The sequence below is a fragment of the Hyla sarda genome, chromosome 1, assembly GCF_029499605.1.
Source record: "Hyla sarda isolate aHylSar1 chromosome 1, aHylSar1.hap1, whole genome shotgun sequence".
In the NCBI taxonomy this organism is placed as follows: Eukaryota; Metazoa; Chordata; class Amphibia; order Anura; family Hylidae; genus Hyla; species Hyla sarda.
In genome coordinates this window covers 334,637,249-334,662,866 of record NC_079189.1, presented here as the reverse complement: position 1 = coordinate 334,662,866, position 25,618 = coordinate 334,637,249, and the positions used below count along the sequence as shown (strand labels likewise).

Sequence of the window (25,618 nt, the reverse complement as noted above, 5' to 3'; positions counted from 1 at the left end):
ATACCTCCTCCCTTTACAGCGTGATTTCTCAGATCCTCGGGATGGGTCAGGGCGCGTCTATGACGCGTATGACCCAGACTGAGGGAGTCATGTGATGTAGGGGGAGGAGCTAACTAGCTTAAAAAACAGCGCGAACGAGAGATTCTGTGTACGGCCGCCACCAGAGTCGCACATAGAGAAATGAGCACATGGATTAAACTATAATAAAGAGCCAAGACGCCGGTCCCTGATGATTGATGGCAAAGGAAACGCGTAGGACCCCTGCTCTGGACCTGTTAAGATATGTAACTATGCTGCTTTATTAATGCATTTGTTATTGGATTAGATGAAGGACAGCTGCAGCACATAGGGCTAAGTGCAATGACTATGGATGGATGTTGGAACCAATAGCTTGTACTGCTGCTTACTGCAAGTTATCTGCAGCTACTGAATTAAGTGCAATATATAACTGCTGCACAACTGAAGGGCTAAGTGCAATGATATTAATTTCGCTTTGGTGCCAACTCTATGTTCTGCTGCTATATATCTCTGCTGCTATGTTGGAAAGTGCAATACCTACTGTTGCAGAATTGAGTACAATGACGGTATACTGCTAAGACATGTGCTATCTTTTGCTGCTTGTTGACGCTGCTATCAGGATTTCTGCTGCTATGCTGGAAAGTGCAATACTAATTGCTGCAGAACGGAGTGTAATGATGGTATGCTGCTAAGATATGTGCTATCTATTGCTGCCTATATATGCTGCTATCAAGGCCTTGTACCATTGGGATATACTGACTAGCAGAGTCACTACTGCACTATGACAACCACTATTAATGCTGGAATACGCACCTTATGCATATGAATTATGGTAACATGCACCTTTGTTGAAGGAAGATCAGCAGAAGTGATCTAGTGAATAGTTATACATAGTAGCCCTACGACTACAGTACTCCTTCATTTTTCAAGGACTGCCCAATAGCAGATATTTGAGCTTCTACTAGCGATATCTCTTATTAATGGTGGCGGTCCGTAAATATTTTGTGCACTAGATGTTTTGTTTGTTTGTTTTTTTGGTTATTTTATTAGCTACTATTAAAAGTGAAGTTTTAATCATATCTTCAATATAAGGTTCCCTTTCACTTTATTGAAAAAATTTTTTGGGGAGACCTAAACCTTTAGCTAGAAGCTATACCGAGTATACTCATCTATCCCTAACCCCCTCACTGCCTTAATTTTTTTTTTACTATATTAAAAATGCCTTTTTGTCTGCCTGGTAGTGTGCTCACTTACCAGGCAGACTTCCCCAGCAGACGCAACGTCACTGATGCCTGCTGGGGGGGCCAACTTCCGCCCTTAGTTCATCTATACAGTGTACCTCCAGCTGTTTCACCACTACAACTCCCAGCTTGCCCTGACATCTATTGGCTGTCAGGGCATGCTGGGAGTTGTAGTGGGGAAACAACTGGAGGCACACTTATGTGATAACAGTATCTATGATGGCCGCAGCTGCCGCACATCCCGCTGCCCCGAACCCCACCACGCAACCAGCTCCCCCCCCTCCGCTTGCCCGAAAAAGGCTGAATGAATTAGGACTGATTGCCCGGCCGGCATCGGTCCGAATTCAAGCGTGACTTCACGCCAGGCTGCAGCAAGCCACTAGGAGGGAGACCCCCTAGTGGCTGGTTTTCAAATGTAAATTAAACTAATTTAATGGAAAAAAAATTAATGAATGTATATAAGAGATGTTGTAGTACATAAGTACTACAACTTATATAAAAAAAAGTTTGGTGACAGTGCCCATTTAAGGGGTTAATGGCAGACATGAGCATGACCTCTGATATTGGTTGTTGTAAGTGAGTTCCAGCTGCTGATAGCAGTCATCAATTACCATCTATGAAGCAAGCCCAGCTCATGTTCACGTTCACTTCATAGACTTACTGCACAATGCACTGTATATGAAAGACTGGCAAAAAACATGGAGAGGAAGCCTAGAATTACAATTATTAACACTGTGTTTAATAAAATTGGGTTGATACAAGCATAACAATGTCAATGTAAAATGACTTTAGACAGCTGAAGAACTTTGAATATATCCAATACTTTGATGAACAAAACAGTTTTACACTCAGTCTGAAGGAAAACTGTAGCTTCCAAGCATCCCATAGTGCCATGCCCAAGAAAATATTTCCAGAAAATACACAAACCTCTTCCCTCTAAAAAAGCTAGAAAACAGATTACTGTGGACCATTTAACACAATCCCTTTTTCTTTGGATTTATACATTTCCATTATAACAGAGATGACGGTTACCAGTCATAGCACATCGTAAAATATTCATATAGTCCTGATTCGAATAACATACGGGCCTCCAAGTGATAGATAATATCACAGGTGCCATGTAGAAATAGGTATTTTTAATGCAGGAAATATCATTATATAAATATGGATGTGTCAATAAATAAGACTCTCCAAAAAATACTGTATTTAGGCAAATGAAGAGAATTAAGATAAGACAAGTCTTTCATTATTAGTCCCTGATGAGACACATGGCAGTGAAAAATGCCTGCTAAATCCCACGGAGATTGCACTGTAGAAGGGTCTTCATGTTCATCATCGTTCTGCTGGAGTTCATGTTATTTTCACAGGTGACTTTTTGTGAGCGCAGAGTAAGCTGACATAGGGCACTCCAATAAAAGCCCACTTTTCACTCGGCCAGAATTTAATCACAGGTCCTTGCTCTGGAATTTCAGATGCAGCATCAAAGTAAGCGAAACAGACACAACCAAGATAAGCCGCCAGACAGATGAGAATGTGCCTGTGAGACATAGGAAACATAAGAAACCCTTTATTTATTATCCTTAGAGGGCCTGGTGCTAATCACAAATGCATCCATATGCAATATTTCTCTGTGTCCTTCTAACAGGAAAATATCCAATCGGCTACGTCTCCCAGCCACCGCAAATACAATTTACCTTTTCCCCTTCCACATGCCAGCCAGTCTATTTGCACTCTTAGCAGCAAAAGACTTCCCCTCAACTCTGGTAAGTGGTGGAATAGAATTAAAGGGCATTGCAGAGAGGTGCTGGTAGTGGGGGATTCAATTATTCGGGGGACAGAGAGGGCAATCTGTCACAAGGAACGGCATCATCAAACAGTGTGTTGTCTACAAGGTGCCCAAGTTAAATACATCATGGATCGATTGACAGATTACTGGGAGGGACTGGTAATGACCAGTAGTCATGGTGCACATTGGTGCCAATGTCAAAGTTAGAGGTATGTGCATTGTCCTTTAAAATGATTTCAGGGACATACGCTTATGGCATGGACCTCCAAGGTCATATTTTCCAAAATGTACCATCTGCCACATAGATAGGGTTTTCAAATATAAAGGAAGTATATTGGTGCATACAATAAAGCAGTAAAACTGGAGACAGAAAGATACATTGCCAAGCACTGACTTCAAATTTTGAAAATATTTTTAAATATATAAATAATAGAAAGGATAAGACTAAAATGGTTGTCCCTTTAAAAAGTAACGAGGGGGGAATTATACAGGGCAATGAGGAAACATTTACAGAGGAAAAAAAATCCAAGTGAAATGAAGTGGCATAGGGTAAACTCTCCTTTACATGCCATCATTCTTACCCAGAAGGAAGAACAGTGCCGCCTAAAAAAAAATTTAATAGACAAATCGCCAGGTCTAGATGGCATTCACCTATGTGTTCTAAGGGAGTTATGTAACATGATAGACAGACCCTTATAATGACAAGGTCTGTTTCCCAGGGCTGGCGCATTGCAATTGTGGTACAAATATTTCAAAAGGGGTCAAAAAGTGACCCTGGGAATAATAGGCCTGTTAGTTTAACCTCCATTGTGTGTAAAATGTTTGAGTGCTTTCTAAAAGATGCTATATTGGAGTATCTCAATTAAAATAAAACTATCACTCCATACAGGCCAAGTAGGTCCTCCAGTGCTAAAATAGATTATAGCTAGGGTCATGTCAACAACATAAGTGTTTCTTTTTATTTATTATCATATTACTGATATTGTGCTACTGCGGTTTGATTGCATTGTCTCTGCTATCTCCTTGTAGCCTGGTTCTTATCAACCCCACCCTTTCTTCCTGTTCGTAGCTGTGTTTTCTTAACTGGTTCCTGTTGTCGTTTGCTCTGGCTAGAAATCTTTTCACTTTTACTTGTTTGTCCACATCTCCAGGTATTTCAATATAAAAATTATTTTCCCCTGGAATATTCATAAATACATTCTTAACTGAATTACCATTGTCTGACACTATTTCGAGCCCTTTTTAGATGATGCCCAGACTGATGCCAATACGAGCACCCATTTAGCAGATCTTTACTCAGCCTTTTAAACAACCTTTTACCTGGCTCAATGATTGTGGGGCCAGCGCATGCTCCGCACTTACATCATTGTCAGCAGCACATTCTCTGTTTACACAGGGTGTGAGTATTGCTTCAATACAGACATACACAGTGTGAGTATCACAAAAGCCTCACCTTTACAGCCTAGTCAGAACAGCCAAGTATATGTACCCTATAAAGGTAACTATACCCTCTGTCCGACATCATTCTCACTAGAACTTTTCATCAAGTGAAAGGGCAGAATGGAGTTGGAAAAGGAGAGGGAGATTATGGGTACCTAGTGGGTATTTGTGGATCATTAGCATTTTATAGAAATATGGATTTATCTTACACACACAGCAGTTTTTTGAAACCTATACCATCTGATGTAATTAGTTTAAAGGGGTACTCCCGTGCCCCAGCATTCTGAACATTTTGTTCAGAACGTTTGGTGCGGGCGTCCATGATCGTTATTTTACAGCCATGTGCCTCGTGACGTCACGCCCACACTCTCATAGACATGAATGGAGGAGGTGTGGCGTGTTGTCATGAGGGGTGTGGCCATAATGTCACGACCACTGCTGCCGGAACTCAACATTTGTTTAGAACACCGGGTGCTGCGGGAGATCATGGTAGGTCCCAGCAACGGGACCCCACGCAAACAGACATCTTATCCCTATCTTTGGGATTGGGGATAAGATGTCTAGAAGCAGAGTACCCCTTTAAAGCAGCACTCCGCCCCTACACATCTTATCCCCTATTTAAAGCATAGGGGATAAGATGTCTGATTGCAAGGGTCCCGACGCTTGGAACCCCTACCATCTCCGTGCAGCACCTGGCATTCTAAACAGTATGATTAGAATGCTGGGTTCCCACTGCAGGGGCTGTGACATCATGCCACGCCCTCTCGTGACATCACACTACCCCCCTTCATTCATGTCTATGGGAGGGGGCGTGATGGCGTCATGCCCCCTCCAATAGACATTAATGGAGGGGGCGTGGAGTGATGTCATGTCTAGGGGAGGAGTACTCCTTTAATGGAGTCAACAGTTCTAAGTCCCTGTTACAATTCTATAATATAACTAAACTACTTACCACACACAGTGGAGGTAGGGGAAGTTGAAATGGGCCCACATTTCACAAAACGCTTTATCACTAATCCAACAGACTAATGCTAATGTCCACCAAAAGCCAGACATAAGGCCCAACTTGTAAACTCTCATGTTGTCACACCTAAAAGATGGAGATAATGAAATACAAATATAAATGCATACACATATATTGCAGCAATTACTGTAAATACAAATGTTATGAATTTGGTTAATTTATTATTAATGTAATATATGAAACAATGAAAGCTTAAATCATTATTTCAAACACCATTGTATTCTATGTAGTATATTGAACTTTGGGACACTCACCATCAAAATGTTGTTAGAATTAATTAACTAGTTGTATGAGGGGCTCCTCAGAAAGACACAAATGTGGCATTTAAATAAGTTGTTTAACAGTGAATCTACTGTGGGGTTCATGGACCTCAATCCTTCCCAGAGGCTACACCTAGTTTGGTTATACCGTAGTGACAGCTTGCTTCCACCTACTGCAATGCTATGGAGCATCCACTTTTCTGCATTATGGTAAAACTGACATGGCAATTTTGTTTTGTGGGTCAATTTGATTTCAGCAATACCTCATTTTAGAGTATTTTTTTTTTAAGACATAACTTTTCTATTTTTCTATCCACAGAGACATTTGTACTTTGTAAGTACCTCTTTCATTTTACCATCAAATGTAAAGCACAATGAAAAAACAATTATTTGTGGGAAATTGAAAAAAAAAAAAAAAAAGAACTCAATTTTGATATATTTTTTTTTTACTGTTACTCTACTACTTTTTAACAAAAAGTTAACTTTTCGTATAAAAAAATTAGAATGTTTAAAATTACCCTATTTCTGAACCTTATAACTATTTTTTATTTTTGATCACTTTTTATTCATGTTTTTCTGGGATGAGATGTCATTTTTATATGTTTAAGCTGTTTATTTTTTTATTGGGGAGGGGCTTATTTATATTTTTAAAAACTGTGTGTCCCCCAAAGCCCACAACTGCTGTAGATGCTATTATCAGCATTGATAGTAGCTGGGAGCCGACATGAATGAGGTGAATACTAAGTACCAGGGCATCATGACGTACATTTTCATCATGGGTCATCTAGGGGTTCAAAAATGAAAAATTGCTTTACAGTGTACCTGTCATCAACAAAAACTTTTTATATAATATAGACAATACCATTATATGTATATTTGTAATTTACATTGGTTAAAAAAATATGCACATTTTTGTCCCTGCAGCTAGTGCCCCTGTGTCTCTATGAGGAGTCCAAATACAGGAAGTAAGGGTGGAAAAGTGGGGCTCTGTGCACTGAGGACAAGCAGGACTCTGTGCGGTGAGGACAAGCAGGGCTCTGTACACTGAGGACAAGCAGGGCTCTGTACACTGAGGACAAGCAGGGCTCTGTGCACTGAGGACAAGCAGGACTCTGTGCGGTGAGGACAAGCAGGGCTCTGTACACTGAGGACAAGCAGGGCTCTGTACACTGAGGACAAGCAGGGCTCTACACTGAGGACAAGCAGGGCTCTGTACACTGAGGACAAGCAGGGCTCTGCACACTGAGGACAAGCAGGGCTCTGTACACAGAGGACAAGCAGGGCTCTGTACACTGAGGACAAGCAGGGCTCTGTGCGGTGAGGACAAGAAGGGCTCTGTACACTGAGGACAAGCAGGGCTCTGTGCACTGAGGACAAGCAGGGCTCTGTGCACTGAGGACAAGCAGGGCTCTGTACACTGAGGACAAGCAGGGCTCTGTGCACTGAGGACAAGCAGGGTTCTGGGCAGTGAGGACAAGCAGGGCTCTGTACACTGAGGACAAGCAGGGCTCTGTACACTGAGGACAAGCAGGACTGTGCACTGAGGGCAAATAGGGCTCTGTGCACTGAGGACAAGCGAGGCTCTGTACACCGAGGACAAGCATGGCTCTGTACTCTGAGGACAAGCAGGGCTCTGTACAGTGAGGATAAGCAGGGCTCTGTGCACTGAGGACAAGCAGGGCTCTGTGCACTGAGGACACACAGGGCTCTGTACACTGAGGACAAGCGGGGCTCTGTACACCGAGGACAAACAGGGCTCTGTACTCTGAGGACAAGCAGGGCTCTATACAGTGAGGATAAGCAGGGCTCTGTGGACTGAGGAAAAGCAGGGCTCTGTACAGTGAGGACAAGCAGGACTGTGCACTGAGGACAAACAGGGCTCTGGGCAGTGAGGACAAGCAGGGCTCTGTACTCTGAGGAAAAGCAGGACTCTGCACTGAGGACAAGTGGGGCTCCGTACACTGACAACAAGCAGGGCTCTGTGCACTGAGGACAAGCAGGGCTCTGTACAGTGAGGACAAGCAGAGCTCCATACACTGAGGACAAGCAGGGCTCCATACACTGAGGACAAGCAGGACTCTGTACACTGAGGACAAGCAGGGCTCTGTGCACGGAGGACAAGCAGGGCTCTGTACAGGGAGGAGAAGCAGGGCTCCGTACACTGAGGACAAGCAGGGCTCCATACACTGAGCACAAGCAGTGCTCTGTACACTGAGGACAAGCAGGGCTCTGTACACTGAGGACAAGTGGGGCTCTGTACACTGAGGACAAGCAGGGCTTTGTGCACTGAGGACAAGCAGGGCTTTGTACAGTGAGGACAAGCAGGACTGTGCACTGAGGACAAACAGGGCTCTGGGCAGTGAGGACAAGCAGGGCTCTGTACACTGAGTACAAGCGGGGCTCTGTGCACTGAGGACAAGCAGGGCTCTGTACAGTGAGGACAAGCAGGGCTCTGTACAGTGAGGACAAGCAGGGCTCTGTACAGTGAGGATAAGCAGGGCTTTGGGCAGTGAGTACAAGCAGGGCTCTGGGTAGTGAGGACAAGCAGGGCTCTGTACACTGAGGACAAGCATGGCTCTGTGCAGTAAGGCTCTGTGACATGGCCCTGGCTCACACAACAGAATGATTAACAAGCCAGCAGCCTGCACATAGCCCTGCTTGTCCTGCCCTCACTTCCTGTATTTGGACTCCTCATAGAGACACACCGGCAATAGCTGCAGGGATAGCACTTTTTTACCCCAAAATACAAACATTTTTAACCAATGTACATTGCAAACATACATATAATGGTATTATCTACATTACATAAAAAGTTTTTGTTGACGACGGGTAAACTTTGTCTATGGAGCTGTGTACGTTTTTTTTTTTTTTGCATTAGTTTTTTGTCTTGTTTATGGCGTTTACAATAAAAGATTAACACAGATATTGTACACAGTAGTTTTGCTTTCAGTCCTTTGTACAGACTAGGATCAATACATCTTCTGCACTAAATCTCCTCAAGCAGCCTGCAATATTAAGGTTAGAATATACCAATTACTAAAACCAAAAAGGGCCAATGACGTGAGTGGAGAATTCTGAGAAGAGTTTGTATCTAGTAAAAGCAATATCTGAAATTTTGCGTAAGACTGACAGCATGAATGATCAGATGTGACTTTTCCAGGAAATGTCAGGCCACATGTTTGTGAACAATGACATTGCTGAAATGGCTTCATTTATCAGTATCTACAGTGCTGTGCACAGTGGCCCAGAGATTCATGAGCAATCCTTCTGTGTCATGCCAAGCATGTTACTTATTGATTATTCAACTCTTTAACCTGTTTTATGACCACAAACAATACATAAAGATGACATTTACCAGAGAATATATCCAATTTGTTTGCTTTCGCATTTGTTTGACTTAAATAGATTAAGTTAATAAGGAACATAATACAGGGTGGGCCATTTATATGGATACACCTTAATAAAATTGCAATGCTTATTGGGAATTTCACAAGAAAAACAATGATGATGTTCTTGGTTTTAATGTAAGTTTATTCTTTCATGAGTTATTTACAAGTTTCTGGCCACTTATAAAATGTGTTCAATGTGCTGCCCATTGTGTTGGATTGTCAATGCAACCCTCTTCTCCCACTCCTCACACACTGATAGCAACACCGCAGGAGAAATGCTAGCACAGGCTTCCAGTATTCGTATACACTGCTATATACTACTATATACACCGCAGGAGAAATGCTAGCACAGGCTTCCAGTATCCATAGTTTCAGGTGCTGCAGAATGGGCAAAACAAAAATTGGAACAGGACCCTCATTTTACGCAGAAGATTTTGTTCAGTGATGAGGCAAACTTTTATGTGAATGGTGAAGTTAACAAACAAAACCACCGCTATTGGTCTGACACTAATCCACATTGGATAGATCCCTCCAAGACTGTTGGAACACAAAAATTGATGGTATGGTGTGGTATATGTGGTACAAAGATAGTGGGGCCATTCTTCATCAATGGACACCTCAAGGCCACTGGATATGCAAAATTGCTACATGATGATGTGTTTCCCTCTTTATGCACTGAAGCTAAAACGTTCCCTTAGTTTTTCCAGCAAGATGGTGCGCCACCACATTATGGGTGTCAGGTCCAAGCATTCCTAGATGAACAGTTTCCTGGAAAGTGGATTGGTCGTCGTGGGCCAGTTGAATGGCCCCCAAGGTCTCCCGATCTGACGCCCTTAGACTTTTTTCTTTGGGGTCATCTGAAGGCAATTGTCTATGCTGTGAAGATACGAGATGTGCAGCACCTGAAACTACGGTTACTGAAAGCCTGTGCTAGCATTTCTCCTGTGGTGTTGCTATCAGTGTGTGAAGAGTGGGAGAGGGTTGCATTGACAATCCAACACAATGGGCAGCACATTGAACACATTTTATAAGTGGTCAGAAACTTGTAAATAACTCATGAAAGAATAAAGTTACGTTAAAGCCAAGCACATCATTGTTTTTCTTGTGAAATTCCCAAAAAGTTTGATGTGTCACATAACCCTCTTCCTATTGAAAAAACAAAAGTTGAATTCAAAATGGCTGACTTCAAAATGGCCACCATGGTCACCACCCATCTTGAAAAGTTTCCCCCCTCACATATACTAATGTGCCACAAACAGGAAGTTAATGTCACCAACCGTTCCCATTTTATTAAGGTATATCCATATAAATGCCCCCCCGCCCCCTGTATATCAGTGTTTCCACACACATCTTTTAATATTGTTCGCTATTCTACTTCGTAACCACAATAGATCACACACACACACACTGGCTACCATTTTTCATTTCAATAGCTTACTTTATTTAAAGCTTGCTAACTGTTGCCCTTTTTTGCAAACTTTTCCACTTGTTTTACATTGGAATAGTTTCTTTAAACTAAGTTAATGGGTAGTAAAATCAGCTGCATATTATGCTACCCACTGACTTCAATGGGTAGGAAAATATGCAGCAACAAATATGCAGCAAAATACGGCACATGTGACCCTACCCTATGAGAACATATGGCTGCCAATCACAGCAATAATCATCAATAATTCATGGTTTAGCTTTGAGCTTTATGCCCAAGTTTATGTTCAATGCTATCATATGAAATAAGCAATAATGCAAAAGTGCTGGTCTATTCAAGGATGGCAAAAGTATGCATAAACATATCTTAGGGATATATTCTCTCACATGTCTAAAAGCTGCAATCCTGAGAAAAACCATTTAACTACTTTGAAGTAATATGTCTGGCAACATTTTTAACATCACGTACCACTAGCTCTTAAATATGCACAAAGTGTAGTTTATAGGAGCAGAATTTGGCTTCTATGAGTATACTTACCTCTTAAGCTCAGCAATAAGCAGGATTGTACAGGGTATTCCCAGTGTCATTAGAGATATACTATTAATGACAGGCTTGACAAACGCCAAAACTGTGGTGATTCCAGAGAGTACTCCGACAACTGCTTTAAATCTCCACCTATGATAGAAGAGAACAAATGTTATAACCACCGTCTAGCCTATTTATTCTGTAGAAGTAACTTTCATAGCTTCCTGAAGTAAATAATACATAAACCCAGAATGTAGAGACTGTTGCCCATTTGGTTTGTTACTTGACACAGTGTCAATCCCAACCAAGTATTGCATCTCATATTGAAACGTATCTCCATTCAAGTAAATGGGGCTGTGATGCAGTTTCTATATAGTGACTGGGTAAAAGACAAGATGAAGAGGCTTTAATGCTTTACCTATCCTCAATGGCTCTTTGTTCTAGGTTTTGGTGGGGGTCTGACTTAACCATATGCCATCAATATTTGTCACTAGAATACCCCTTTAAACAGGGATTACCTTATATATGCAATTACTGAAAGTCCTCCATTTAGCAATGTTCCTTGCAAGGTTATTTTGAACATACTGATGTTTCTCTGCAGTCCTGTCAGATTACAAAACATTGCTGCTTTCTTCCAGAAACAGTGCCACTCGTCCTCAGTTTGAAGTAAATGGTACAGGGTTGTATAACCACACACAACCTGAGGATAGGCATGCCACTGTTTTTGGAAGAAGGCCGCTATGTTTTTCTAACACAAATTTAGAAACAAAAAAGCAGAATTACAAAAACTAACTTCAGGTGGTCAGTATACATTTTGCTGAAGCTGAACAGGCCCATTCGTCACTTCACAGCTACATGACTCAAGTGGATCTCTGACCGAAAATGGTGTGGTGCCGAGCGGTGACCACCACAGTAACAACAGCAGTATCATTGTTGCTGTGGCACTGTGTGGGGTGGCTAGGAACTAGGCCTTGCAGTAGTTGGGTTGCTGGACCATTGATTCATTCCTCTCATGGGCACCGGTGTTGTGGTCACCTGGCGCCATACCATTCTAAGTAAGTGCTACACTTTAATCAGATGGCCATGAAGTTGCGAGTGGAATTGTACGATTTGATCACAATGTATACTAACTACCTGATGATAGTTTCTGTACTTGTGTTGAGAAGCAATAAATCAAAGTACACAAAGTACAACATGTGAATGTGCCCCTATGCCTTTTTTCTAAATTTGTGTAGCTATGTTTTTCTAATCCTGGATAACACCTTTAAGTCAATATTCACAATAGTGAGCCAAATGCAGCCAAGTGTCAGACACTGTCATCAGAAGAAATCCTCCCCACGGTCCTTCGATGGTGGCTGTGTTATATATTTGATGAGGGAGACATAAATATACACTTGAAAATAGTCCCTATGGAGCATTATATAAAGGTGTCCAAGCATGGTGGGTGCAACAGTTGTACTGTACATATTGGCGTAGAAGATCCATGAAACTGCATAAAACAATGTCAAATTGGTTACCTGTCATGTCGGAAAACTCTTGGAAGGTGTCTTTTGGGGAACCACATTGCTAATGCAGACATTAGTACCCACAGGATGGCCAACTCATCCAGCATCTGTCCCAGGAAACTGAGGGTTGCATGAAAGTATACAGACCCAATCCCTGTATAAACAAAATAAGAAAATTGTAATTTTATTATAGATCTTTACCAGTAAGGGCATGCTCCCACTTGGCGTATACGCAGCATATTTCACGCTGCGCAAAATCTGCAGCAGCAGCGGGAAATACACTCACCAAACACACAAGGCTTTCTGGCAGCAGCCCTATGTGTGCAGTGAGTTTTGGATGACGCCTGCACACGGCCGCCCTCCAAAACTCACTACACACATAGGCTGCCACCAGAAAGCCTTGTGTGTATGGTGAGCGAGGGATACGCACCGTATTTCCTGCTGCAGATTTTGTGCAGCGTGAAATACGCTGCGTATACGCCAAGTGGGAAGGTGTCCTTAGAATGAAAACACATGATCAGGTTGCAATGCAGTTGTGTTGCACTTTCCAATACTACAATGAGATTTTTCAATTACTCACTATTGTACACACACATGATATAGTTACAATCCGCAATGCAACCGCAACATAACTTAATGGTGGGTCTCTAATTCTAAGTATTAACATGCACAGAAAATAAAGCTGTGTTCCCATCCTTATCGGATGTTCTATTAGGATTATCCATCACAAATTCCAGGAAAAATCCTGCCCAAAATAGCACTGCATCCATTACTTTTTCCAGTAAATTGCCTAACACCATGCCAGAAACATGACAAACCCCAGTCAATGGGGTCCATCAGGTGCCATTGGTGTCTGGTATGCAAAGAACCCAGCACTGCATCATTTTCATTGTTCCTATGACAGAGCAGTCCAACAGAAATAATGTAGGCAGAAGTCAGTCCTAATTCTATCCATAGCTTTTCTGAACTACACCTTACTTCTAGTCATACAACTTACAACAATGTAGCAAAGTCTCACATGTAGTTTAATTTATTTCAGTATACATCACTGTGACTCTGAGGCATGAAGCACAAAGTAAACATACAGTATGACATAGAGACCTAACACAAAAAGTATATGTTCCAAGTTGCTATTACTTCTCATGTAACCTTACTTACTTAATATTAATATACAGTGGGGATCAAAAGTTTGGGCACCCCAGGTAACAATTTGTATTAATGTGCATAAAGAAACCAAGGAAAGATGGAAAAATCTCCAAAAGGCATCAAATTACAGATTAGACATTCTTATAATATGTGAACAAAAGTTAGATTTTATTCCCATCATTTACACTTTCAAAATAACAGAAAACCAAAAAAAATGGTGTCTTGAAAAGTTTGGGCACCCTGCAGAGTCGTTCAATTCTTGTTTGAGATATCTTTGCCCATTCTTCCTTACAAAAGTCTTCCAGTTCTTTGAGATTTCTGGTCTGTCTGTCACGCACTGCTCTTTTAAGGTCTATCCATAGATTTTCAATTATGTTGAGGAGATTGTGAAGGCCATGGCGAAACCTTCAGTTTACGCCTCTTGATGTAATCCCCCGTGGATTTCGAGGTGTGTTTCGGATAATTATCCATTTGTAGAAGCCATCCTCTCTTTAATTTCAGCTTTTTCACAGATGGCATCAAGTTAGCATCCAAAATTTGCTGAAATTTTATTGAATCAATTTTTCCTTCTATTCGTGAGATATTCCCTGTGGCACCGGCTGCAATACAACCCCAAAGCATGATTGACCCACCCCCATGCTTAACAGTTGGACAGAGGTTCTTTTCATTAAATTCTGTTCCCCTTCTTCTCCAAACGTACCTTTGCTCATTCCAGCCAAAAAGTTCAACTTTAACCTCATCGGTCCACAGAACTTGCTTCCAAAATGCATCAGGCTTGTCTAAATGTTCATTTGCAAAGTTCAAACGCTGATTTTTGTGGTGAGGCTTCCATGAAGACCATATTTGTACAAGTATCTCTTTATAGTGGAATAGTGTACCACAACTCCAGTGTCTGCCAGAGCTTTCTGGAGGGAGTGTGCAGTCAAACATGGGTTTTGAATAGTTTTTCTCACAATACTGCAAGCTGTTCTGTCTGATATTTTTCTTGGTCTTCCAGATCTTGCTTTAACTTCCAATGTTCCTGATTAGTGATGAGCAGCATAGGCCATATTCGAATTCACAATATTTTGCGAATATATGGACAAATATTTGTCATATATTCGCGAAAATCGCATATTTGTTATATTCTCTTTTTTATGTGCATGTGCGAAAATCGATGAGCATATGCGAATATTCGCAAATATTGAGCCCTCCCTTCTTTAGTGGCATAGGGAACTCATGGGCTAGTGCATTATCTCTGTGATTTTTTTGCCTGTTGAAACCAATAGGCCCATTGTGGTATATGGGGATCTCACGGTATGTAAAACTGTAAGATAAACAGGAGGGTCTTGGCAGTACAGTGGATGGGAAACCCTGGTGGTGGTTTGAGTCCTGGGGTGGGCTGGAGTGTTACAGTGTTGTGGTTAAACTTTACTTTCCTGGAAAAGCTGCTGAGTTACCCACAGCAACCAATCAGATCGCTCCTTTCATTTTGCAGAGGCCTTGTGAAAAATGAAAGAAGCGATCTGATTGGTTGCTATGGGCAACTCAGCAGCTTTTCCAGGAAAGTAAAGTTTAACCATAACACTGTAACACTCCATCCCACCCCGGGATTCAACCCACCACCAGGGTCTCCCATCCACTGTACTGCCAAGACCCTCTACCTTATCTTACAGTTTTACATACCATGAGGTCCCCATAGACCACAATGGGCCTATTAGTTTCAACAGGCAAAAAATCACAGAGTTAATGCACTAGCATAATAGTTCCCTATATCATTAAAGAAGGGAGGGCTCAATATGCGAATATTCGCACGCCGGTCTCACATAGTAGTATTAGAGCCTTCTTTAGACTACACAAGCTGGAAGCAGAGAGGGATGACCAGTGATCACTGTGATGTGTACTGTGAAAAAAGCGAATATTCGTAATTGCGCATATATTGTGCAATATTTGCAATATTCGCTAATTCGCAAATATGCGATTAAAATTTGCATTGCGAATATTCGCGAGCAACACTATTCCTGATGACTGACATTTCTTAATTACATTCCGAACAGAGGATATTGACATCTGAAAACGTTTTGCTATCTTCTTATAGCCTTCTCCAGCTTTGTGAGCGTCAACTATTTTCAGTTTCAGATTTCTAGACAACTGCTTAGAAGAACCCATGGTGCTGATTGTTGGGGCAAGGTCAGAGGAGTCTGGGCATTTAAAACCTTTGAGATTGACATCACCTGGTCTTCCCAGATGATGATTGAGAACAATCCATGACACTGGCAGGTCTCAGCTTTGCAAAGGGGGCAGTGCATGCTATAAATTCTGCAGGGTGCCCAAACTTTTGCATACACCATTTTTTTGTTTTCTGTTATTTTGAAAGTGTAAATGATGGAAATAAGATCTAACTTTTGTTGACATATTATAAGAATGTCTAATCTGTAATTTGATGCCTTTTGGAGATTTTTCCATCTTTCCTTGGCTTCTTTATGCACATTAATTCAAATTCTTACCTGGGGTGCCCAAACTTTTGATCCCCACTGTAGCAGTGTTATTCTGTTAACTCGTGCCCCTCCAGCTGATGCATTGTGTTTTCCTTGCATTGTTTCCGATAGGTTTCTCTATAGGACTCTTAAGCCAGAAAAAAAGCATGTTACAAAGGTAACAAAACTAAATAAATCAGCAATAACAACTATATAAAACACTTGGAATTCACAGTGTTTGTTACATAGAAAAAACTTATGCTGGAGGTGAAAAAAGCCTAATAACAGTATCACTCCTGTACATATAGTGTAAGACAATAAAAACCTCTTCTTAAGGTCTCCTTTACACAAAAAAGTGGATTTCTTTTTCCTAAAAAAAAGATATCCATAAAACCACACTAAGGATTTGTTGCCACTGTCATATTTTTAGATGCAGCTTTTAAAACCAAAAAGAAGTCTAAGTCTTTTCAATATACATGCCCTCCATTTAGGATCTGTTACTGACTTCAATAATGGCATAAAAAGACCTGTACAAGGAAACACATCCAAATGGTGATTTCAAACACAACTATTTGTTTTACATCTTGTGTATATAGTCCAGTGCATGCAATGATCTTATTTGCAATAAAGGAAATATAGAGAAAGTGAAGTTAATTCCAGGCTCTAAACTTTTTGTGGAAACAATACAGAATAACAACAATCACAACACTGAGTCAATAAAAAAGAACATAATCTACATCACTAGAATGTCATGTGTCGTATGTACTTAGGTCAGACAATTGAGCCTGACAATACCGGGAACTTCTAAGCAGACAATGTGAAAACAATTGTTTTGCTGGAATATTACGTGCAGGATGTAAACATTGACCTGTCCTCATGTTGTACTAAACCTACTCCAGGCATATGTGCTTGGCAGAAATTCACAGAACAGGAAGCTGATGAGCATTCTTTCCCATACACGTCATAGACACCAGTATCACACTTACCGACCACTACGAGCAGGGCCCATATTAAATATATCCCGCTGTTGAAGCAAGTTGCATATTGACGGAACAGGCACATGCATATTGGTGGCAGCACAAAAAACAAAATGTTGCTGATCTATAATATAAAAAAAGAAGGTCAAAATCAAAATGCCAAAAGTGAAGCAAATAAATAAATAAATATAAAGCAAGTCTAAAAAAAAAATAAGAATAAAGTATTGAAATGGAGGCATTCAGAAAGTGTGTTTAGTTCAATGTACTGTTAGATATCAGTTACACTTTGCTACAGTGCTGATCTATCCAGATAACTGGGGATCTTAATAACTGAGACATTCTTAATAGAATGACGTGTACCAAATATTATGTTAATGATTAATAAATGATAATGTAATATTTCCAGACCCTGTAAACCTAATATATAATATAGAACTTTAGTTATGTAGGGCAGAATGTGCTCCGTTTCGTAAGGATGTTTTTAATAACATACAGGGCTACAACGCATTTCACATTACCACTGTTCACACTTTAACATTACCATACTGTTATATGGTTTTTACTATTTTATTATTATTAATTTGTATTATTATTTTAGCATTTATTATTAATAGCATAGTATTACGTCTTAGTATTATTGTTAGTAGCATAGTATTTAGTATCCGTATTGACATGCAAATTTAATACTACTATACACAAATGAAAAAACATGGTGATGCATGAAAAACCCTTGCCTTTCATTCACTTAAAGGGGTACTTCGCCCCCTACTCCCAGCGGGACCACCGCAATCAGACATCTTATCCCCTATCCTTTGGATAGGGGATAAGATGTCTGATTGCGGGGGTCCCGCTGGGGACCCCCACCAGGGCCGGCCTTTGGGGTGTGCAAGCTATGCGGCCGCACAGGGCACCATAGCAACAGGGGCCGCCGGGTGGCCGACACAGCTCGCAGTGTAACAGGCCGGCAGCTAATTCTTATCTTTATCCCCCCCAGTGCCCCCCCCCCGAGATTGTTACCCCTCCTCCCGTACTATAGCATGGTAGAGCGGGAACTGTTCACTGTCCCTCTCCACCACTCCCTCACCTTTCTCACACCCGTTAACTTTCTCACACGCTGCGGCTGCTCCATTCTTGCAGTGTGAGTGAGAGCAGCAGGGACGCCATCCACGGCAGGCATGACATCACATCATTGCACCGGCGCCCAGAGATCACGTCCCCGCGGCTCTCACTCACACTGCAAGAACGGAGCAGCCCCAGCGTGTGAGAAAGGTAACGGGTGTTAGAAAGGGGGGGCGCAAATTGTAAGTGAGGGGCACATGACAAGGGGGCATTATATGTGAGGGGCACATGACAGGGGAGCATAATATGTGGGGGCACATGACAGGCCCACCCCCTGTCATGTGTCCATATAATGCCCCCCTGTCATGTGCCCCTCATATGTAATGCCCCATGTCCTGTGCCCCCACACATATAATGCCCCCCTGTCATGTGCCCCTCACTTATAATTTGCCCCCTGAGGGGGCAGGACAGGGGGCATTATGTGTGAGGGCCACAGGACAGGGGGGCATTACATGTAGGGGCACATGACAGGGGGGCATTATATGTGAGGGGCACATGTCAGGGGGCATTATATGTGGGGGCACATGTCATGCACATATAATGCACATATGATGCTCCCCTGACATGCACCTTACCTATAATGTCCCCTGTCATGTGCCCTCACTTATAATACCCCCTGTCATGTGCCCCCTAATATAATGCCCCCTGACATGTGCCCCCACATATAATGCCCCCTGACATGTGCCCCTCACTTATAATGCCCCCCTGTCATGTGCCCCTCATATATAATGCCCCATGTCCTGTGACCCTCACATATAATGCCCCCTGTCCTGCCCTCTCAGGTGGCATTATATGTGAGGGGCACAGCACAGGGGGCATTATAAGTCAGGGACACATGTCAGGGGAGCATTATATGTGCATTATATGGGCACTTGACAGGGGGGGCTGTCCTGTGCCCCTACATATAATGCCCCCTGTCCTGTGCCCCTCACATATAATGTCCCCTGAGGGTCCGGACAGGGGGCATTATATGTGAGGGGCACAGGACAGGGGGCATTATATGCAAGGGACACAGGACAGGGGGCATTATATGCAAGGGACACAGGACAGAGGGCATTATTATGTGGGGGGAACAGGACGGGTTGTAATTATTATATGTGGGGGCAGAGGATGGACATTATTACTATATATGAGGGGCACAGAGTGTTTTGCATTTCAGAGGTATAGGCCGGCATTTATCACTGTAGTGTAAGTGAAGCATTTTTCTTCACCTTTTTTGTGTGCTGGTAATGTGTAGGAGCACCAAATGTATTAAATGGTCACAGAGCATATGATAAATTTTGTGCAGGTCACATTTTCTGAAATTTTTCTCTTCACATTCACCAAAAAGCTAAGTCTGGGCTGGTGTAGTTTTATAGTCTTTTCAGTGGCTTAGCGCCTTTTTTGCGCCTTTTCACAAAGAGGTATGTATGTGGGGTAATGGGGGGGGGGCGCCATAAGGTTAGCTCGCACAGGGCTCCTGAACACCTAAGGCCGCCCCTGACCCCCACGATCTCTCCTGCAGCACCCCCTGTCATCTGGTGTACAGAGCGAACTTCGCTCTGTGCCTGATGATTGACGATGCAGATGGTGGAGGCTTGTGATGCCACAGCCCTGCCCCCTCAATGCAAGCTAATGGGAGGGGGCGTGACAATCAGACATCTTATCCCCTATCCTTAGGGGATAAGATGTCTAGGGGCGAAGTACCCCTTTAACAGTATATAATGGTGCCAAACAAGAATTCTTAAAAAAAAAAAAAAAATCTGAGGCTCTTTCCATAACATTAATAAGAAAAAAGTCTTAGATTATCCACATTCTTTGAGGCTAATTGAACAGGAAGAAACACATGGAAGTGTTGACATTGATATCAATTGTGTGCTATCTGATATAAAGTGACTCCTGTGGCACTGGCGACACATGGAGCAAAACACTTTTTTCACTTTGGCAATGCGATTATTTTTTGAAAGTAATAATTAATCTTAAATTGACAGTCAATGATGATCCTTCTATGAGAATTCCTAACACGTGGCTCCACCTAATGGTTGAATAGAGGTGCTAGACAATAAAGCCATGCGTATGTGTATATACATATAGGAGGGAACTTATTATTGGTTGTAGACCTTTTTTCTGTGTATTTTTCTCTGCAAAAATTTGTGCAGTGTCATATTTGCGCTTTTTCTGTGCGTCGGGTTTGGTGGAACTTTTAGTTCCGATGTCTACGTGCAGGTGTGCCGTAGAGCTCTCTTTCCTGTGGACAGCGATTTATGTTATGTTATGTCATTCATGTTTTGCAAATGGCTGTATGCAATTCATATTAATGACTAAGTACATAGTTAAAAGGGTTTTCCATAATTAATAGTTTGTCATGATGAAATTAAGGAAACACACTATAATTAAATCTTTGTATTGTTCATGAACATAAATGTAGTGTATATTGAGAAGGAAATGAAGTATGTTTTAGGAATGCAAAAGTGCTACCTGTAGAACAATAATATGGAGCAGTGTTGTAGACTCCAATCACCTCCGCAGCTAGCAGGAATGTTCTAAAATTAATAGGAAACTGCAATTAAAGCAGTTAACTAAATACATTTACATTTAAAGTCTCGGAAAGGGGGGGGGCTTTATTTATCTTTTGTTTTATACAGTTTTTTTGTTGTAAATTGTTGCAAATTTTTGGCCAATGGGTGAAAAGTCCCATTTGAATGCTGATTTGGCCAATATGGCTCCTATTTTCTCATTAAAAATGCACATTTTGCTCAGCTGGACATGCATGTTATTTTAATCAAGAATAAAGGGGGGTTAATGGCTGTCTGACACCATAGCTCAGGTGGGCGGCCTAAAAAACTTGCTCTTATCAGATCCTTGTTTGTTCCCCATGGAAGTTCTTAGCCGAGGGTAGAGAAAGAGAGATCATATAGAGATATGGAAAAACATATTCAGTATCACTTGTATTTTATTTATTTTAATCTCTACTTATTTGGTGCTTAGGAGTCCAATGGGTGGTCCTTAAAGGGAAGTGATTCCACCCACTGGACTCCTAGCCAGGGGCATTGCTAGGTCTCCAAAAGAACCAGGGCTAGAGCCCATAGACCAGCCACAGCCCTAACCACACCCTTAGACATGCCCTGACCACACCCTCAGACATGTCCCCCACCACACCCTCAGATATGCCTCTAACCACACCCAGCTTCCTTCTTTAATATTCTCCCACAACTGTACACAAAACTCTGCACATATGTGACCAACACTCCATTCATGGTTTATAGAGCAGTGCCTCTCCATAAATTCTATAAACTGAGGTGGTCAGTCTGGCTACATTTGGTGTGCCTACGTGTGGAACATACTTTCCCAGAAGCCACCACTAACAGCAGTGGTGGCAATAACAATAATAATAAAAAAAAAGGGCGGCCTGAGACCCAGGGCTATAGGCACCAGGCCCTGGGCTACAGCCCGCTTATCCCCCACCCAACAATGCCCCTGCTCCTAGCAGAGATGTCAAATAATAAATTACAAGTTACACAGAACCTTTTAACACAAACCTATATATCAATGCCTCCTACTCTACTGTATAACATGCTGCTGGTAGTGTTTCCTTTAGATCGGTAATGAATAGTAAATAAAAAAGCAATAATAAAGATTGTGCTCCTCTAAATGCTGTAAGTGTAAACTCAAACTTACTACCTTTGTGGGCATTTGTATTTTGCACATATAAAAAAGATTGGCATTGAATTTCATGCTAGTGTGGGCAATGGAAGCAAGCGGGCCACATTCACAGGCACAAGGTTCATTATCATGCGTGAGGTTTGTCTGGTGAGCAACCTACATGTGAGCGAGTGTGAAGGAATTTATGAAGCAGTAAAAATCACAGGGACAGAGCAACTAAAGAAAACTTCAATGAAAAAAGGACAATGTAAGCACTGTAGACCAATGTAAAGCCTGAATACAATTATGTTCCTATTTCGTGGTATCTGTGTGTGTAAAGGACATCTGGATATGTGAATCATCCTCAAATTCTTTGTTTTAATGTGCAAATATATGATTAATATGAAAACAGATGGTCTTCAGGTTCCACACCTGCTACTGTTTATGGTCCTAGTGATTTGTTCGTATTTGCCGTGTCTCCATGCTAAAATATTTCTGGGAAAAATCAAAAAGCCCCCTACCCCATTCAAACAAATCACAAAGTACTGAGAGCTGCCCACAACAGTAAAAATAGACATTAAGATGTCACCATAAACAGTGAAAACTAGAGATGAGCGAACTTACAGTAAATTCGATTCTTCACAAACTTCTCGGCTCGGCAGTTGATGACTTATTCTGCATAAATCATTTCAGCTTTCAGGTACTCCCGTGGGCTGGAAAAGGTGGATACATTCCTAGGAGACTCTTTCCTAGGAATGTATCCACCTTTTCCAGCCCACCAGAGCACCTGAAAGCTGAACTAATTTATGCAGGATAAGTCATCAACTGTCGAGCCGAGAAGTTCGTGACGAATCGAATTTACTGTAAGTTCGCTCATCTCTAGTCAGAACTGGTAGAACATTGCTCAGTCTGTTATGTTCATGTGATCAGAACAGCTGCTGGATAAAATAAGACACGTGTAAATTAAATGAGCAATAATGTAGGTAACTAATAGTATTATATTCCAATGGTCATCCTCTAAGGCAGGTAAGAGGTCACCAACATGTAAACTATTTAAGATACACGATCAGAATCCCGAATTAAAGTGGCCATAGGCACAAAAAATAGGCTCAGATCAAGTTAAATTTTCAACCATTTTCAAATCAACTAGATTGAAAATAGTTTTAGGATTATAACCTATAAGGCTTGGGCCACCAATATCAGGTGCATTAGGAACAGTTTTTTATTCCTAAACTCAACACCACTGATGCAAAAATGCATACATTGTCTCCCTTTATGTATTAAAAATAGCGTTGCTCACGAATATTCAAATTTTAATCGCGAATATCGCATATTTGTGAATTTGCGAATATTGCCAATATAGCACTATATATTCGCAATAACGATTATTCGCTTTTTTTTCTTTCTTTGTTCACAGTACACATCACAGTGATGTCTAGTGGTACGCCCCCCGCACCTGAGAGCTTTGGCTCTCGCTCCCCGCACCTCCAGCTATTGACTTGCAGTCTGCTGTATGGACACGTGGAATAAAGCATCGTTTGGCAAATACTTCTCAGTGGGTGAGTGCAGCTTTTTTCAAGTCTTCTGCTTTTCATGTTTTACACATCACAGTGATCACTGCAACCCTCTCTGCTCTTCGCATATGCGCATATTCGTGAATATTGAGCCCTCCCTTCTTTAATGGTATAGGGAACTAATGGGCTAGTGCAGTAGTCTCCAACCTGCGGACCTCTAGATGTTGCAAAACTACAACTCCAGCATGCACGGACAGCCAACGGCTGTCCGGGCATGCTGGGAGTTGTAGTTTTGCAAGATCTGGAGGTCCGCAGGTTGGAGACCACTGCACTAGCCCATTAGTTCCCTATACCATTAAAGAAGGGAAGGCTCAATATTATCAAATATGCACATATATTTTCGCATATGCGGCAAAAAAACTAATATGCAAATTTCGCGACTATATGACAAATATTCGTCCATATATTTGCGAAATATTGCAAATTCAAATATGGCCTATGCCGCTCATCACTAATTAAAAAGTATAGAGCTGGATAGAAAAACATTGCAAGACATGTTCTCCTTCCCAGCGCAGTTTTACAATGGAATGAGCCCACTGGCTACAATGGAACTGGTCCTGGCATCAATTTCCCACAGGCTTTGTTTTACCCCACCACAGGAAAACTACCAGATCTATAGAAATGAGCCTCTATATAGAGACAGGTGGAATATATACATATATATATATATATATATATATATATATATATAAACATGTCAAACTGATTATTGTACCACTTTAGAGAGATAGTTTGATAACAATTGGTGGGATCAGAAAAAGTAGCAGCTTGTGCTAGTATTGTGATTATTATTGTTATTATTTTCTCTAATAAATCAACAAACAAATAAAGTAACAATAAATAAAGTCCAATCTATACTAACCGTATTGTAAAACTCAGCAATAGTGGGGACAATTTTGTAATTGTCTTCACACCAGTCCACCTCTGAGCTCCCAGCCTGAAGATGGTCCCATATTCTCAATGATGCCATTGCTGGGTGACTTTTGTAATTGCCAGGTATGCCACTTTTCAGGTTTCCAGTTCAGGGAGATGCCAATTCTCGTCTTCCTCGTGTCTTGAGTTTATAGAAGACTTTGCAGTTGACCTTAGGGTCCCTGACAAATCAGGGTGATGATATACAACTTATAGGGTGATGATCTTTAATGACCTGCCCCACAGTTCTTCTAGCACTGCTCTTATACAGTGAATGCCTAAGCCTGTATACTATGGCTTATCAGTGATCCACTACAAGGCAAGAATAAAGAGGCTCATTTGGGCTGTTGTGAGGACAAGGCAGCTTCGGTATACAGCATGTCCCTTCTCAGTCTGTTCCTTGCCATCTGCTTGATCCTGCAACTGAAGCTAATACATAAAGCGTCCATAGGCAGAAGGTGATCCCTCCCTGTGGGTGGCACCAGTGATGCACATTACTGCATCCACGCCTCTGCCAGCCCCCAGATTGTTTACATGCAACAGTAGCAGCAGCAGGGTATCAAGGCTGAGCCTAGATTATCATGTCTGCCAGGCACATCCGCCTTCTGAGATGTCCCTACCATGTGTATTTGTGGGGGATGTCTTCTTCTCTCAGCCACTGCTGCCAGTCTCTATTTAATATGTGTCTGTGCCAGCTAGTAATTTAACTCATTTGTTACAATACAGGCACACGTTGTACATGAGAAGGAATGTGTGAGGAAAACATCCTGGTCATTTCACAACTACTCAGTGAGCAACATAGAGATCAGTCGTGAGCAAGGACAATTGGCTAAACATATTCTAGACTGGCAATTCTGCTCAGAGACAGCTCAAACAGCATAAAGGCACACAGCTATGTGTATATATAAATATATATATATATATATATATATGTGTGTGTAACGCAACAAAAACATTCAGTTTGGCCGCTCATATCCTGCATTATGAGGTAAGTAAAAAGCAAAAAAAACGTAAACACTAAATCTGCCTTGGTAACTGTATGTTTCCATCTGTTCTGTGCTGGAGACAATGTTGGACTCACATTAGCTGGATTATTGGGTCAAAGATTAAAAACAAATCACAATAAATAAATAGATAGATAATCCAAAAAATGAACAGCGGAAACTCCAATACGGTGAAAAAAAGTCCTAGTCTTTATT

General features: G+C 41.6%; 1 protein-coding gene across 1 annotated transcript; it reads right to left on the bottom strand.

Moving 5' to 3' along the window:
• Nucleotides 1–1,646: 1,646 nt before the first annotated feature.
• Nucleotides 1,647–25,044, bottom strand: ACER2 (alkaline ceramidase 2). The gene is made up of 6 exons (XM_056519945.1): nucleotides 24,370–25,044; nucleotides 17,203–17,317; nucleotides 12,627–12,768; nucleotides 11,122–11,259; nucleotides 5,438–5,575; nucleotides 1,647–2,796 (listed from the first exon to the last, which is right to left on the bottom strand). Exons 1-6 carry the CDS (start codon nucleotides 24,475–24,477, stop codon nucleotides 2,610–2,612), a joined length of 828 nt encoding a protein of 275 aa, XP_056375920.1. The 5' UTR covers nucleotides 24,478–25,044; the 3' UTR covers nucleotides 1,647–2,609.
• Between the last annotated feature and the right edge of the window lie 574 nt (nucleotides 25,045–25,618).